The sequence below is a fragment of the Ambystoma mexicanum genome, chromosome 14, assembly GCF_040938575.1.
Source record: "Ambystoma mexicanum isolate Mex_15411 chromosome 14, UKY_AmexF1_1, whole genome shotgun sequence".
Taxonomy (NCBI): Eukaryota; Metazoa; Chordata; class Amphibia; order Caudata; family Ambystomatidae; genus Ambystoma; species Ambystoma mexicanum.
Window position 1 is genome coordinate 308,560,230 of NC_090940.1, and position 17,165 is coordinate 308,577,394.

The window sequence follows — 17,165 nt, forward strand, 5'->3', positions numbered from 1 at the left end:
TTTTCTCTTCTGCTTTCTCTCTCTCCCGCTCACCAACCTGCCTGCTGTGCCAACTGGTTGCTTGGCTACCACCAAAGTCTCACTGTTTACCACGCGCCTCGATGATAAGTCTCCCCTGCACTGCCTCCGGGCCTACTGCACACTTAGGGGCTGTAACTGTAACCTCTACAGCCCCATGCCTCCTTGCACTTACACAGAGCTGCACTGCCCTGGCTGCACTCACTCAGAGCATTGCTGCCCTGATTGCACTTCCCCTTCCCTCTCCCTGGAACTCACCCCTCAGCCCCCCTCTCCTTTTCCCCGGAACTTTTGCGCTGTCGCACTTGCACAATCTGAATGACACATGGCCTAGTAAGATCATTTGTCTCGTACTCCCTCCGTCCCCCCACCCCCTTGTCGCGCCTAGAAACACTTGTGTACAGGAGCATTATAAATGACATATCATATCAAGGAGAGCGATGCTACATGTAATGTGTAGGGAGGGGTGAGGGGTCTGAGTGGGTTAGGGCAGATCAGAGGGCCATGAATCGCCCAGTGGCTACCCCTGAGTGCGGTCAGGAGGAGGATACCATGCAATCGCTATCAGAGTAAGTATATCAGGCTGGGACACAGAGAGGATATACCGTTTGGGCCTGATGCCTAGGCCAAATGCAATTCTGGGTTACCTTACACGCGCCAAATGCAGAATTTTGGCCGCCCCAGACAACTATGTCAAATGCAAAGTTTGGGTATCTTATCCACTGTGATCCAATGCAAACTCTGGCTACCTTCGACAATTGGCTAGATGCAAGCTTTGGCTACCTACACAGTTTGCTAAATGTAAGGTTTGGTTACTTTATACACTTGGGCGAAATGCAAACTTTGGTTGCCTTACAGACTTAGGCGAAATGCAAACTTTGGTTGCCTTACAGACTTAGGCGAAATGCAAACTTTGGTTGCCTTACACACTTAGGCGAAATGCTAAACTTTGGCTACCTTACACAGTTGGCTAGATGTAAGCTTTGGTTACTGTGCACAATGAGGCTAAATGCAAAAAATGGCTACCTCACACACTTAGGCTAAATGCAAAATATGACTACTTTGTGCAATTACGTTAGATGTCTGTAGGTATATGACAATAGGTAGTGAGAATGGTGGGGTTTTATTGAAGTACAGTAATGGCTGTACTCCCCGCCCAGACCAGGGACGATTCCAAAAGTCTCCCGACGGCTGGATCCCGAGAAGGCATTGAGACTGATTGGTCCCACCAGTCCAAGGGTCGAAGCACTGCAGAGGCCTTCTCAGATCAGGTAGTCCAGCAGGGCTTCACCAGGCCAAATGTAGGAAGGGTCACCAGGCCTTTCAGGAGTCGTCCACAGATCTTCAGTCATCTGCTGTTCTACACAATTTACTTGGCTCCTACGCTGATCTGAAGAAATGGCTGCAGGAGTTCTCTGCTTATCCTAAATCCTGGCTGGAAGCAAGTCCAAAACCCACCAAAGGTAAGGATCTGCACCATTCAAACAGCCAGCAGTGGTCTAATCGGGGACCATTGTTGGTTTCAGTCATGCCCCCATGGATGTAATTTTAGGGGGGGGACAAGGGTGCTTGTCCTCCCCTCCCCCAACTTTCGTGGCACACCATTTTGTCCACCTCATTTGGCAGGGGCCTGCAAAGAATCCTATGGATCCCTCACTAAAACCCTGCCTAAAGTCTCCTCCCAAGTGGCTATGGAAAGGCAGACGCTTCCTGAGCCTGACTTTGGGGGTGGTGTACTGCGGGAGGATCACCTGGGAGGAGACCGGGCCCAGGGTAGTGAGGAGATCCCGTGGGACGAGACATAAAGGAAGTGCCTTTCTGAATTGCCGTTATAATGTCTTTGATCCGTGACCCGGGGTACAACCTGTGTTAAATCTGAGCAAGCCTTGGTAACAGAAATATGCTTTAAGAATAAATGCCCTCCTTACCCCCTTAGCTATGATGTAAAAGGATCTCGAGAAAATGCCTTAAAGCAAATGTCTACCTCTCTAATAACTGATTCTGACAGTCTATATTTGAATAATTTTAAGGGAAGTTGATCTGCCCTCAAAATTAGCCCAATTGTTGAAAAAGCTAACTTTGTTGAAAGGGACTACAAGTGCCATAATCCTAGATGTACTGGGATGAGGAAGAGGGCTGAAGAGGCATGCTTCACAAGTAGTCGGGCAATAAAGCCCAAAAGCCCACAACTGAAGAAACCTGGTAGGCATAAAAGGCCCCCTCGGGTGCAGGAAATTAGGAGAGGAAGGAGCTGGAACTGTGAGTGTAATGTGAGCTGTAGCAGACAGAACAAGGCACAAGGCTGGCAAACCAAGCAGAAGTGGGAGAACAAGAGGGAAGCTGGAACGTGGAGACAGCAGATTTCAACTGCTTGATCTGATAGGGTCCTGTTCCCCCAAACTCTGAAGTGCAGAGGCTGCGCAGCAGAAGACATGCAGGAGAGCTGTCTTTCCACATGTGAGCCTGATTCCTGTGGTTCCAGAGCAGAAGACGTGCAGGGGACCGAGGTAAAAAGCAGTTGTCAAGCATTGTGAGTCTCAGGAGCGATAGGGGCTCTCCAAACATGTGATCGGGGTGGAGACACCTTTACAGAAGAAGGGTGTGGGTTCCCAGCGAGCCAGAAGCAGTAGAAGTTATGGCTGAAGTTGGGAAAGCAGTGTGACCCGCAGAGCAAGTGTAGAAGAAGCCAGTGAGTAAAGTACAGCGTTCGTAACACCTTGCACAAGCATTTCTGGAAACAGTATCCAGTTCCCTGTTCACTTGCATAAAGAAGTAAAGCGAGTAAAAGTTGTTTGTTGCAGCTGAAATACACAGAACAATGGAAATGTAGCACTTATGTATAAAGTAAAAGGCATTTTACTCGAGTGTGAAGCTAAAGTCGCTTAAACCCATTGTTCCCTCATTGAAAGACTGTTATTGCTTAAAGGAGTGGTCGCATGTCCCTAATTAAGGAGAGAGAACGCTACTAAGACCATTACTGAATATGTAGTCTTGACAATACACTTGTTATGATCTTTAACTTTTAAAAACGACATGAAAGTGTGGTCGCTTGTGCCTAATTATGATTCCCAACAGAGGACTGAACTCTATCCTTCACTTTCACACGGGAATACAATTATATACCAATCTTTAAACCTCAAAAACGATATAAAGCAGTTGTTGCGTATTCCTAATTGTGATTTCTAAAGAAAGACAGAATTCTATTCTTTATCTTAAGACGGCCTACCTTTCATTAATAAGAAGTGAAAGTATACATCTAGTGAAGAAGAGAACAAGCAGTGCCCAAACCAAGTAGTTCCCCATATTAATAGTGAAACCAACCTTTCTCAGACTTAAAAAGCAATCTAACTGTACTGTGAAGAAGTTGATGATGCAACTGCAAGTATTACCTGAAGCTAAGAGAGTGGTAGCAAGGCTTCTGGGTAATCATTTGGTCCGACAACTGGAAGAAAGGTGCAGGTAAAGTTGGGCAAGAGAAATTGGCTGCTTGTAAAGACTATTTGGCAGTTGACACAACCTGGAATGCCAGAGACTGTGGGAGACAGAGAGAAGTGGGTCTTAAAAGCAAACTTGGATGATTGTTATTGTGGCAGACAGACAAAAGAGGCAAAGAGGCTGCCCCTTTTGAGGAAAGTTACTCAAAGGAAGAGTGCCTTGCAGTTGTTGAAGACCTTGAAAGTATATCTTGTCGAAGCCTGTCTAGAAGTACAAATCATTGAAGCTGTGGTGGTATATCTGGTTGTCGGTAGATGCAAAATTGTAGTAGCCTAAACAAAGTGGAGTACTATGAGACCAAAGGTGACTGTTCTCATGGTGTATCAAGTAAAAGGGAAGTAGAAGCAGCAGCACTAAGAAGTAATCCTGACCAATATACCATTGTGACGTCGAAAATTGTAAAGCAGAGAACAATAACTTAACCAAAAACTTGTGTCTCACTGATAAGTGTGGATGTTGCATTTCCTTTGAACGGTGGCAAGTCTTCCTGAGGAGTTGACAAAGCATCGTGGTTGGGATTGCCATTGGTGCTATTTATTTATTTATTTATTTATTAAATTTATATAGCGCGCAGGCAGCCCAGGGGCATTGTGGCACTGTTACTTGCAAGGAAGACTTAGTTACAATGTGAGCAGGTTGTGCCTTGGGTTACAGTAAGGCAGTGACCTGTGATCAGATATACCACATAATACATCATACAATACAATTATGAGGGCTAGGCCATGTAATTGTTAGATGAAGAGGGTCGTTTTCAGGGTTTTCCGAAAGGCGGTCAGTGAGGGTTCAGAGCGCAGGGAGCTAGGGAGGGTGTTCCAGTGTACGGCAGCGAGGTACGGGAAACTGGAGCCCCCTGCTCTGGCCCTTTTTACCCTGGGTACTGAGAGCATGCTGGCATAGGGTGATCTAGTGGGTCTTGTGGAGGAGACCAGGTGGATCCTCTGGGAAAGGTACATTGGGGCGGCAAGATGGACACATTTGTGGGTGATGCTTAGAGCCTTGAATAGTATCCTCTCCTTTATGGGGAGCCAGTGGGAAGCTTTTCTGGCAGCGGTGATGTGCTCTCTCTTGGCAATGCCTTGTGCAGCGCGTAGGGCACTGTTCTGTATTACTTGGAGCTTCTCAAGATTTTTGTTGGAGGTCCCAAGGAAAAGAATATTGCAGTAATCAAGTCGCGAGCCGGTTATGGCCCTGGCTATGTTAGTGCAGGTGTCTTTTGACAGATAAGGTCTGATTGCGTTAAGGAGTTTTGCATGGTAAGCGGCCGAGGAGGCAATGGCGTTTACTTGTCTGGTCATGGATAGATTGGAGTCTAAGTAGACGCCTAGTGTTTTTACCGTGTCAAGTACTGGGATCGTGATTGAGTCAATGGTGAAATGGCTGAACTGAGCGTCAAGTTTCTTGATGGTGTCAGGGGAGCCTACGAGTAGGAGCTCAGTTTTGTCGGAGTTAAGGCAGAGGCCGTTGATAGCCATCCACATTTGAATTGTGTTGTAGATGTTGTTGAGGGTAGCAGAGTCCTTGTCATAGTCGCCTGTCAGAGTGAGAAGGATCTGTGTGTCGTCGGCGTAGTTGGTGTAAGAGATGCCCATGGCGTCAAGGATGAGGAAGAGGGGGCGGGTGAAGATGTTGTAGAGGGTGGGGGAGAGGCAGGAGCCTTGGGGCACCCCACATAGCATGATAGAGGGTGATGGAGTGGCTAGGTCAGAGAAGACCTGCATGGTCCTGCCTTGGAGGAAGGAGGTGATCCATGTAATGGCTTCTTGAGAGAAGTTGGCTGTGGAGGAGAGGTGGTGGCAGAGGATGTCGTGGTCTACAAGATCAAAAGCTGCCGACAGATCCAGGAGAAGGAGCAAGACAGGTTTGCCTTGGTCCCTTGCGTCGTCCATTTGGTTTTTTAGGTCGAATAGGGCGGTCTCTGTCCCATGCCTAGGGCGAAAGCCGGATTGTCTCAGTCCAAGGAGGTTCTGTTCTTCGAGGAAGTGCTGGACCTGCAGGTAGGCTGCTTTGTCTAGAATCTTGAGGAGGAAAGGGACAGTGGTGATGGGGCGGTAGTTATTAGGGGAGGTGGGGTCAAGTGTGGGTTTCTTTATGAGGGGTCAGACCCATGCTTCCTTTAGGCAGGCGGGGACTCTCCCTGTGGTGAAGGAGGCGTTGACGAAGGCTGTTAGAAAAGGGGCCAAGGTGTCTGCGCAGTCTTTGATGATGGAGGCAGGACAGGGGTCGCCTTTGCAATTGGAGGGTTTTATGTTTTTCATAATGTTGATCATGTCGTTTTCTTGGACGGTTTTAAACGAGAAGGTGGGTGGGGCCTCAGTGGGTGATGGGGGCAGTGGTGGTGGGGAGGGTGTAGTGTGGGTGGAGAGTGTTAGTTTGGTGTTCAAGATTTTGGCTTGGAGAGAGCTGATCTTATTGCGCATGGCTGTTTGGATGTTGTCACGCCATTCTTTGTCCTTAGTGAAGTTTTGGGGGGTGGGAGTGGGGTTCTCAAGTTCCCTGAAAATGGCGAACATTTCCTTGGTGTTCGACTTGGCCTTAGTAATTCTCTCTTCGAAGGATTTAGCTTTGGCTTTGATGATGGCTTTCTTGTAATTAATTGCAAGGGATTTGAAGTTGTTTGTCTTTCTCATCCCGTGATGTTTGCCAAAGAGCTAATGCTGCCCGTTTGTCGGAGCGTAGTTTTAGAAGGTCTTGGGTGAACCACGCATTAGCGTGTCTAGTGGGTTTGGTTTTCCGAAGTTTAAGTGGGGCGATGGTATTGATTGCTGCTGTGATGGCCGTATCATAATTTTTTGCCAGAGTTTCCGGGTCGTTGGAGAATGGGGCTGTGAAGGCAGGTCCCTGTAAGAAGGGTAGGAGTCTTTCTTTGGTCAGTTGACGGGCACTCCTTGTAAGGGCAGGAGGCAAGGGAGGAGGGGGGTGGGATGTGGTTGTAGTGGTGGGGATGTTAAAGGTGATGGTGTGGTGGTCGGACCATGGGGTGGGGGTGTTGCCGGTGACTGTGATGGGGCAATTGTGGTGGGCGATCCAGTCTAGTGATCTGCCAAGGGCGTGTGTGGGGTTGTTGATGGTGTTGACGAATCCTAGGGTGGCTAGAGCTATGTGACAAGTGCTTTGGCTGTAGGGTCTTTGGCGTCATTCAGGCCAAGGTTGATGTCTCCAAGGAGAATGGCTTTGGATGACTTTTTGAGGTTGTCCGCCAGGAGGTGGGTGATGGAGGCCTGGAAGTCTCCTAGGGGGCCTGGTGGTCGATAGATGAGGTGTAGGGTGATGGTGCATTGGTGCGAGATGGTGAGTTTTAATTGAAGGTAGTCGCTGTTATTGTTGATAGTTTTGTCAGCCTTTCTGATGGTGATTGAGTCTTTGGCTATGAGTGCGACACCGCCTCCAGTGGTCATGCGATCTTGTCTCGTGATGGCATAGCCAGGTGGGAGAGCGAGGGATAGGGCGGGCCTGAGGCTTCATGTAGCCAAGTTTCGGTGACCATTAGAAGATCTAGATCTAGGGTGGTAATAAGGTCGTGGATGTCTAGTGCATGCGCATTGATGGAAGTGGAAAGCTGATATTTCACAAAGGAGAAGAGATTTGCTTTAATTGGAACTTTGGTTAACAAACATTTCTATTGACTTTAAAACATCAAGAACTGATTTGAGACATATATTTCTTTGGTTGAACATTAACATAACTGACTTTATATCCTGGGTAAGAGAAATCACCCAGGATCTTAGGTTATTCAGAGACTGTGAATGTTGTTCATATCTTGTGGTATTACCATATATTTTCTTTATGTATTTGTTGTTCGTGTGAGGGCCAGTTATAGAGTGTTCCCCTTAGCTTTGGTTAGGTTGGGGAAATCCTCAGCAGAGTAGGGAGAGTGCTGCATTTTGATGATATATTTTCTTTAATAAAATGGCATATGTTGGTACATCATCAAACAGTTGTCTGTCTCGCATTACTGACCCCTCACAGGCCCCTTTGCTTTAGATGTCCTGTCTCCCCCCCCACCCAACATTTTCAGCAAAGTTACTCCACTGCATGCCCCAATCCAAAACTCTGTCGCCACGGATGTGGAGTGGGACCAGACAGTCCCACCCACTTCCTGGGTCCATACACAACTGGCATGTACTAGCCCATGAAATCTGCAGCTTTCCCGGGTGCATGCATTACCATATAAGGGATTGCCAGACCTGAGAAGGCAGGAAGACAGCCAAGAAACAATATGGTTGAAGGACACGCAAAATAATCTTGTGGAACAGCCATTTTAGGGCACTAGCCACATTTAGTAGCTAAACTCTGTAAACACTAACGTGCACACTAAAAAGAAGGCAAATATGGTAAATATGTAATTGCTTCCATTAACTAGGCCTTAGGCACATATAAAAGTAACCAAAGATCACCACTGTAAAAGTGTAGGGTAAATCAAATGTATCCTCACTGCACTTCATAGTAAAATGCTGTGTTCACTGTTAAAAAGTTACCCAAACAGGTGAAAAGTAAAAGACGAAAGGGAAACCTATTTTCCCAATACCGATGGTCTGAAGGACTGATCAGTTTTCCCATGACAAAATGAGCAAAAGGACAGGGGTGAAGCTTAAAGCTTCACTTCTCTGTAAAAAGGCAGGACAGGATCAAAAGCAAAATGTTTGGGGGTAGGTAGAATATGGAGGGCAAAGTTGCCTAAAAGAGAAGTCTTTCCTAACAATCTCCAGAACATGATCAAGACCGGTTTCAGCAGGAGTCGCCACGGTCAGGCGACCTTCGTGGTGCAAACAAAGGAGCAGGCCCTGCACAGCTTCTCTTTGGTCAGGAAGTCTAAAACTGCAGGAGCAGGTGTGTTGTTATACAAGTTGAAGATCCACGAAGATCCATGGATGAAGTAGGAGCGGCAATCGGTGTAGCGAGATAGCTCAGGAGAGAGCTGGTCAGTCCACCATGTGGTCCAGGGACATTTCTGAAGTCTCAGCTGGCATTGATAGTCAAGCAGGGGTCTGGATCAAAGTACTGATGTGTGCCTTCTGGAGATCAGACAAGAGTAGCAGGTCTTCCCCGGAACTTTACTTGAGGCAATGCTAATCAGCAGCAATGGTCATCCTAAGGTCTTCAGTGGGCTGCATGCCTTTGTAGGGATCTTGGCTTCAATGATCTGTTGAATGGCTGCAGGAGGAGTCCTTTTATCCAGGATTTGAACTGGAGTCACCCCCAAGCCCAACTGTGATCATCTCCTCCACTCTTAAAAGTGCCGAAGGTCTGTGTGGGAGTACTAGCCAAGAAAAGTTATTTCTTTTTCAACTAATTGCATACAAGAAGTACATCTGGATCACACTTTTATTAAGCAAACTATATTCTGTTTGGCAAAGATCAGTATGTGTTAACTTTATTTTGTTTAAAGACAGTCCTGCAATTCCATTCCTTAAAAGGTAAGTTGTTACAATAATGTATAAGCACAGTATTTTTACGCAATGTAGCAATCAATACTTCCTTCCGGTCTGTTCATCTCTAGACATACCGCAATATCATATATTGTAGTTAGTCTCCAGAGCTGGCTAGGATTGTGATTTCATCATATATTGGCACCTGGTGGAGAGAGCTGGACAATTAGGTGGTTGGGAATGCAAATGGAATCGGCAAATAGCTGTCCATATTTCATGCCGGCCTGCTGGGCCTCTGCCCAGCCTTCACCTTTTCCTTGGAGTTGGTGCCCCACGTTGAGTCTCCACTAGAGTACCTCAACAGAGCCCCCCGGCCAACCGTCCTGCTCACTCACCTGTGCACCTTCTGGCCCACCTCCATGTCTTGGAAAAATTTCCAATAGACGACATATGTCTAATTTCTTTTTAAGGGAAGCATGAATTGCTCAAAGTCTGGTTCCCTTAAAAACAAACAAAAAAAGTACCACCACCCAAGATGTCGACTTAGAGTGCTAATAGCAATACGTATTGCTTTCATGGGCATGCATTGTCTGGAAAGCTGCACTTGGGCCTACCTGGCTTGGGCTTGATCGCTGTTACCGACCCTGCCCTCCCCCGTGTGGTTTTTAACGCTATATTGAAAACAGTTGATATTCATGACAGGCCAGGGCCATCTTGTCCAGCTGAAGTTGACAATTACCCTGCCTGCCGCAGAGGCATATTACATACTTGGCCTCTAGCTATGACTTTCCTTTAACATTGTGAACGTTTTGATTTAAGAATCTTCTGAAATTCTCCTTACACAGCACATGATGGGGCAAGCATATTGGACATTGCCCTGTGTAACACCGACTGCATCCAGCTGCACAAAGCCTTTTTAATCATATTTATTGTGTCCATTCATGCAGCTAACCATTACATTTCACAGACACTAATCTCACTTTCAGAGGTAAACATGAATGCTGTATTGTTCATTGTATGTCTTTGGTACACATCTTTTGGTGACATTAAACATGTCAGTACAATATTGCTAATGAGGTTAGTTTGCTTTATTAACATTTTAATTGGAAATCTCTGCTAATCAATTTTTGAAAACTAATTTATGCCCTGAATTGTAAGACCATTCAAATGGTCAGGGGCTATCCACCAATGCACAGTCTGTGGCCTACACATCTGCCCAGCAACAGACACACTGGGGCTCAGATGTGGACTATGTACAGACGAACTCAGGCCCTAAATCCAACCACACACACCCAGACCACCACTTTGCCCGGGAAAGCGGAAGCTTTGCCTGGGAATTGGCTTTCTATATATGTTTTCTTTTTTCACCATTTCTTTGTGGAAAGGTCCTTCTAGTGTTTTGCTCAGCGTGCCAAACCAGGTTTGGTCTCTTTGTTCATTCACCTTTGGCGGGCTTCAGGATTGAAGACCGCCTCTGGCGCCCGAGTGTCTGGGGTGGGCAGGAAGTGAGGTAGGTGCCCGTAACTCCCTGTGCTTAGTCTCCTAGAAGACCCAAATGCATTATGTGGTGATTGGCTGGCTGACTGTCCGGCAAGGACAGCCACCATGCTGGGTGAGTGACAGCTAGGCTGGAATGAATGGGAGAGAACTGAATAAAAGGCGAGTCTCTTTGCTTGGAAGGCAAAGTCGACCACTGGAACGAAGGAACCGAAGAAGAGCTTGAAGAGGACGGCTGCTGCAACTCCTGGACTGTTGGTTTGCCCGGTGAAGCCCTGCTGCAGGTCCGAATCGCCAAGTTCACATCGACAGAGAAGCCCCTGCAAGGACGGTATCTCACTTTGAGTTGGTGGGACCAATCAACTCACAAGTAAGCCACCTGGACACCCATCTCAGAGCTGGTTGAATTTCCTCAGAGTTGCTGTAGGACCAGGGAGAGAGACACCAGTTTGTGTGCTTTACTCACAGCCACCGAAATTGAAGTTTGCCAAGTGCTAGCTTTTTGACCAGTGCAGGAGTCCCCCGACGTCCTCCATCTTGTCCCCATGACTGAGGCACAGGAACAGCGAGATCTGCAGGAACTGCCAGGAACAGAAGTCATCAGCTGCCTCTTTTTCTTCATTGCAAGGTACTGTGAAATAAGACTGATAGTACTTACCTCTCACGGTGAAAGTGCTTGAAACTTTTGCAACTCGCAGGCCTAATCAGCTTGTGAGCCAACATATGATTCTTCTTTTTACAAACTACTTCCAAGAACTTGTGCAGAGACTTTACCGTTTACTTAGCAGAACTTATTTATCCTATTCAAGACTTTAGCCCATTGACTTTGGCCTAGCCAATTGAATTGACTCTTCCGGTGAACTCAAAGTATTTGCACTGTCTAAGAATAATTGTAACCTTTCATGTTCTAATAATCTTTGGCTTTTACTCCTCTTGAAAAGCATTCTGAAAGGGTATTGAAGTATATTTGTGTGTGATTATATTGCCTCCTTCTAATGAATGTGTTATAACTGACAGATAAATAAATTAATAAGTATTTATCAAAAAAACCTTGAGTATAAGAGTTTATTTGAACACTTGTGATTGTAGACCTCTGTGTAACATCATTACTGCTCACATTCCCCTCTTGAAATAAGCCTGGCTGCTCAGCTCTGCTACCAAAACTCTGTAGTACAGACTTATACCAAAGGTTGGTGTGCTTACACCTGTAGTCCTAGTTGTGTGTAGTGGTCCCAAAGGATACTGCATACAAACTTTGCCCAACAGTTTGGCCTCGAAGTGTTGTGAGGATGAATGCCTTCAGAAGACTGTAGTCTGTCGAAAGTAATGAAAGGAGTGGTGAAATGCGTGTGTGAATGGCTAGGTCTCTAGCAGCAGCCCATATTACAACAGCGTGAGGAACGGGTGCTGTGTCAAAATTGTCAAAGAATATGCCAATTCTGGACCAGAGAGGACATGAAGAAGGCCAAGAGACAAAATGTCTAAAGGACAGACGCTAATCTCCTGGCACGCCCATTTTAGGGTGTATGGTACTCTAAATTGCATAATGTAGTAAAGTGCACAAGTAAAAAGTCAAAAACACGGTGGAATAATATCTGCTGCCACCAGCTGATCCTGGATCCATTGTTCTTGTATCCACAAAGTTACAAAATAACAAGATATAAGGATACTAACCAAACTTAATGGTAAAGTGATGTGTGCAAAAGGAAAGATTTCTACTAACGGAGACTTCTCCCAATACTGATAGTTTTAAGGACTGCTCATTTTCCCGTTACAGTGCACAAAAAGCAAGGGAAATAAAGCAGAGGGCTTTACTTACCACCAAACAGCTATGCCAGAAATGAGACCATAGCAAAAAGATAGGGTGTCCCATTGAAGTCTATGGGAGGAAAGCAGCAAAAAGAAAATCTTTCCTCACTCATGAATGGCTCGGGGTCTCCACAGTTACAAGCGCGCGCGCACACGCACGCACACACGTGCCTATGTGTGCCAGGGTTAGCTCAGCCAGCCATCCCCAGTGCACATCCATAGTACGAGAAAGTGTCAATGAATGAGAGAGGCCTTTGATGTCTCCTGTCACTCATGGACACATTGGGACTGCGTTAAAGAGGCAGAGTTCCTTGTAGTCAGTCTAGCACTGGAGGGTGCAACCATTGTCTACATCCTCCCTTAAAGAAATAATATATGGCGAGTGCAGGGGCAAAGGGACCAGGGAAAGCGAGGGTAACCACGGGATCCTTTCCCTACTGCTCCCATGACCGGCATCATGCAGTGTGTGCAGTAGCCGGCCGCCATGGTGACCGCACCTCTCACGCCGAGCACCAGGCAGGAGCCTTTGCCACATTATGCTTGTCCATCAATAACTGTCAAATATGCAGAGATGCTTCTCAAAACCATAGGTTATTGCTTGCGGCTCAAAAGATGGCTCCATTGATGTTCACCTTCCTTCTCCATAATAACAGTACTTTAACGGTCCATGCACTTTCTCGCTATTGATGGGATAGCTGCTCCAGAAAGGGGCTGGAACCAGAGTCTTCTGCATCACGGTTGTGCCCAGGTGCATCACCCAGCATGCATGCCTCCCTCCTCTTCATCTTGGAAAGCGCCGGAGGCCTATTCTAGATTTACATGCAGCTTGCCAAGAGATAGATGAAGGTGCAAGGTTCGAGCCGATGCCCCGCAAGAGTTCAGCAAACGCCCTGAAGATGGCGCTGAGCTTGACGTCATCGGGGAGGCTCTGGCGGCAAGTATGCCAATCACTCTGGCGCCCACAGTAAGGGATTATGCAGAGCATGTGACACTATAAGCAAGGTCACACTCTGAAACCATCGGCACAGGGCTGCAAGGTTTCCATTTTCAGTGTGATAGAATGAACATTGAATGCAAGAGTTTGTCTTTTTCTAATCCTTGGCTTTCGTCGGCGGTCATTACTGTAAAAGGCAGTATTTTGTCGGCTGCAGCAGAAAAAACATGTGCCAGGATTGTAACCCTCCCGTTGTCTCCCTGGCATTGATTCCGGCTAGAAACGGCACCCGGGAATTAAAGTGCAGCAGAAAGGCGAATGTCTTCCCCTCAAGCATGCCGAATAGAGGTAGGGAGGGCTGGGGCAGGTAGCAGCAACCTGGAACCCTAGTTGGGCCTGAAGAGATGTGACAAGGAATCGGTACCCAGATGCGCCCAAACTCCACTACCCAGGTGCTCGGCTCCCCCAGAGTCCCCCCCCCAAACACTCGAAGGTGGCACTCTAACTGGCGGAGGAGCGTTTCTCTGGGACTATGTGGCAGCTGACATGCCACCAAAGGTGAGTGACGGTATGGGGCAAAGGGCATGGGCATAGAGCCACACTTTCTCGATTGTCTTTTGATGAGTGCTGGATGTGAGTGAAGAAACGCCAGACAACGTTAACTCTAGCAATTCCTCTCATGTGCGTCAAGGCGTGTGGAGCCAGCGGTCTGCGCCAGAACCTCAGCTAACCCAGATTCTAAGGAATTGGGTTTATGTGTTCAAGCCAGCAGCGCGCCTCATACATCAAATGAAGAGCTCAGAAGTAAAGAGCTCTGTTGTGATTCAAATCTGGCCTTCTCATCCTGGGTGGACTGCATCTGTCACATATATTTTTCTCCACAAAGTATTTCTTCTCGGTCTAGGAATTGTCGTCATCCGATGGTAGATGAAGTGTTGGCACAAAAGTAGCTGGAAATGGCACATAAATGTTCATTTAAAAAAGCAGGGGCTTACACTGTGCATTAGCCTGCTAGGCGATTTACCTAGCATCGTCCATTTTGGGTAAAAGGTGAGTAGTATATGCTGGAGGTGTTCTCTCTCCTGTTTGCAGAGCTGAAAATGTAGGCACCGACCACACACGTCTACCAAACTTCACCAATCCAGAGCCAAATCCCTCTCCCCGCCGGCTAACATGTGTACTGATGTTCTGTGTGTTGCTGTCAGTGGGGAAGTTTAGAGTTTGAGAAGAGATGTGCATGGATGCCCACATTTACGGGCAAAGCCTGCCATCTGTCTGCTTTTTTATGGCCAAGGAAAGCAGAATGAAAGAAATAAAGCATGAGTCTGCAATCTGTGGCTCTCCTGGTGTGTTGGACTACGACTCCCATGATCCCACACCATTGTCTCTGCTGACCAGGGTTGTAGTCCAGCACACTAGGAAACACAAATGTTAGAGAAAAGTTAATTGGTAATCCTACCACTGATCAGCTCATGTCAAAGGAGGGTGTTTTGCTCCTGGATTCAACCGATGGCAGTAAGTCAAGTGTCTTCTAAAATGCATATGAGCTGATGCTCAAGACAATACACGCTTATTACAGAATGCCTGGAAACGGGGACTTTTGATTTTGATGTTTCTCATTTTGCACTTTACTCTTTGTAGGTTTGAATTCTGATGATCACCTGTGTGAACTGCCCCCAGAAATGGAATTTACCATCGGCGGAAAACGAGGTAAGCACCCCTGATCCATTGAATTCTGCTTTGCTATGGGTCCCTCCATGTACCTGTATTTCGCCTGATGAAGTACAGTTTGTGATCTGTTACGCCGTGGCGCTTTGAGACCACTGTGGTGGTGATCTGGTGTGTTATAACATATTGTTAACCGAACATGATACCAGCCATTTAATATAGGCCATTTATAGAACACTCAATGTATCAACTCGCCCTTTGCGGTTTGTAGAACACCTAACTTCATGCTGCTTAAAGATATCAAAAACAGAAACACGAAAGACCGCCCATATTTGAAATTGCGGCTAGCAGGATATTCACAGAAGTCTGCGTCAGTCTCTCAACATAAGGGACTATCTTAGTGGCTCAATGATTAACAGTAATGCAGATATTGACTCGCGAAACTGAAAGGTACCAGCTGACAGCCATTGGTGGAAGAGCCTTCTCAGTAGAAGGCCCCATCACTCCGGAGCTCTTCCTGTTGCTTTGCAGTGACTGAATATTCGTAGACTGTTCCAGGTGTACCTCCAAACCCATGTCTTCAATTAAAGCTTAGTAAGCTTGTCCATATTTACTATGTGCTGTATGCCAGTTTTCCCTTCGTGGAAACCGGGTGTGGTTTGGTTGGCATCACAGTAGTCCTTCACACACACTGGCCTCCCCTCTATTGCAGAGAATGTTAACCTTTTTGTTTCTAACTCATGGCACACTTTAAAACAAATGAGGCAAGACTCCTTTCCCCATAACCAGTATGATCTTTTTTAGAATGGTCTTAGGAGTGGGCTGCAGTATAATCCAACCTGTGCCTCTGTCGAATGGACCACAGGCTGGGAACACACACCACACGACCCACGCAAGGTCTCTAGCTGATGTCTGCTTCGGGCCCCTGTCACTGCATACATGAATGCCCACCTTTGCCAGTGGTTTGAAGTGGTGAAGATACCAGGGTCTTTGGGGGAGGCTGTGGGGCATCCAGGAAAGGGGAAGAGTGCATCCTCGGACATTGAGGCGATCTACAATTTGGCCCTTGACGGGAAATGTGTGGCAATGGGATTGCCCTCATAATGTTTGCAAAACCATTGTGGGTGGGACTATTTTCTGTTGGCTTCTTTGCCTTGGTGGTGAGGGCACTTCTATAGCTTTTGCCCCACGGGTTTCTTTGCACAGGGCACCTGATAATATTTTAGGCCCCTTTTCTTTTACCAAATTCCAATTTAGCACCTGCCTCGTATGGAACATATGCATTATCTCGGAGGCCAAACAGCCCTCCATGAGCTCCGGCTGCCGTGGCCTAAGAAGCAGCGTATCCTTTTCTCTTCCATTTGCCCGATACGGCTTTGACTTCCCTGGTCTTGTAGATTGCGGCTGCCACCATTTTAGCTAAGGCAGGTAGGAGGACGGTGCAAAAGTCAGCAGATCACGTACACAGCCCATCGTGATACCTGGCCAGAAGAAGGCTAGCTGTTGGCGTGCTTTCATGTTGGGGAGTGTAGGGATCTGTGGCTGGAAATTGATCACTTGTGGGGAATGTCAGTGAATGGAATAAGGTGCCTTGATGTTTTGAAGAGACTAAGAGCATCACTTTACATTTTCATGAAGAGGGTACAATGGATGGGGGTGGCAACTCTCTGACATCAAATGCTATAGTGTTTGTTACATGGTCCCATCAGATTTTTGCAATGTGTACACTTGTTTGCATACATGAGTCCGCTCAGATAAATGGAGGTCTGCGTCATACCCAAGGTGGTTCAAAGGTTCATGAACACCACGAGACCACAACCAACCTCAGATAGGATGTAAGCCTCATTGGACTTCAGTGGGGTGTAGCTTGTGTCTCTAGACCCAGACAGCTTGTGAACCATGTCTGGGCATACCCCTCCCACTTGAGAGGCAGGGGGGACTTGACCAACAGTGACGAGGGGTGGCAGCAAGTTTTTTGAATTAGTCTAAAGCACTAGCATTGCTGTGGGCAAACCTGCAGACCATTGTTTTCAGTCTGCCATTCCATTACAGAAACGGAGAGACCATATGTGAATGGGGCTGGGTCTCATAGCATAAGGGGGAAATTCATCATGAACTGCTAGGCTGCATCCTTCTGCACAAGGCCACAAGCAGCCCCAAACATGTTTGTCCTCACTGGTCTTCCTTTGTGAGGCGTAGCTGGGGTCTCTAGGTACAGCAGGCTCAGGACACACGTTTGGGCATATCCATCTCGCTTGGGGTGACCTTTGCTAAACTGAAGTTTGACCGCTGTCCCGTTTCTAGCATTGCTCAGGACAACCCACTAGAGCATCTTTATTTTCAGCCATCAGTGCTATTACTGAAGAGGAACGACTGTA

General features: G+C 46.9%; 1 protein-coding gene across 2 annotated transcripts in view; it reads left to right on the forward strand.

Annotated features, from left to right (window-relative positions):
- The window catches only part of CCDC88C (coiled-coil domain containing 88C), a 916,777-nt gene that overhangs the window by 686,255 nt on the left and 213,357 nt on the right, over positions 1-17,165 (forward strand). For both annotated transcript variants that reach the window (XM_069637439.1, XM_069637438.1), the window contains exon 27: positions 14,761-14,829. In XM_069637439.1, coding sequence (XP_069493540.1) covers positions 14,761-14,829 — 69 coding nt within the window. The remainder of the gene's footprint in view (positions 1-14,760; positions 14,830-17,165) is intronic.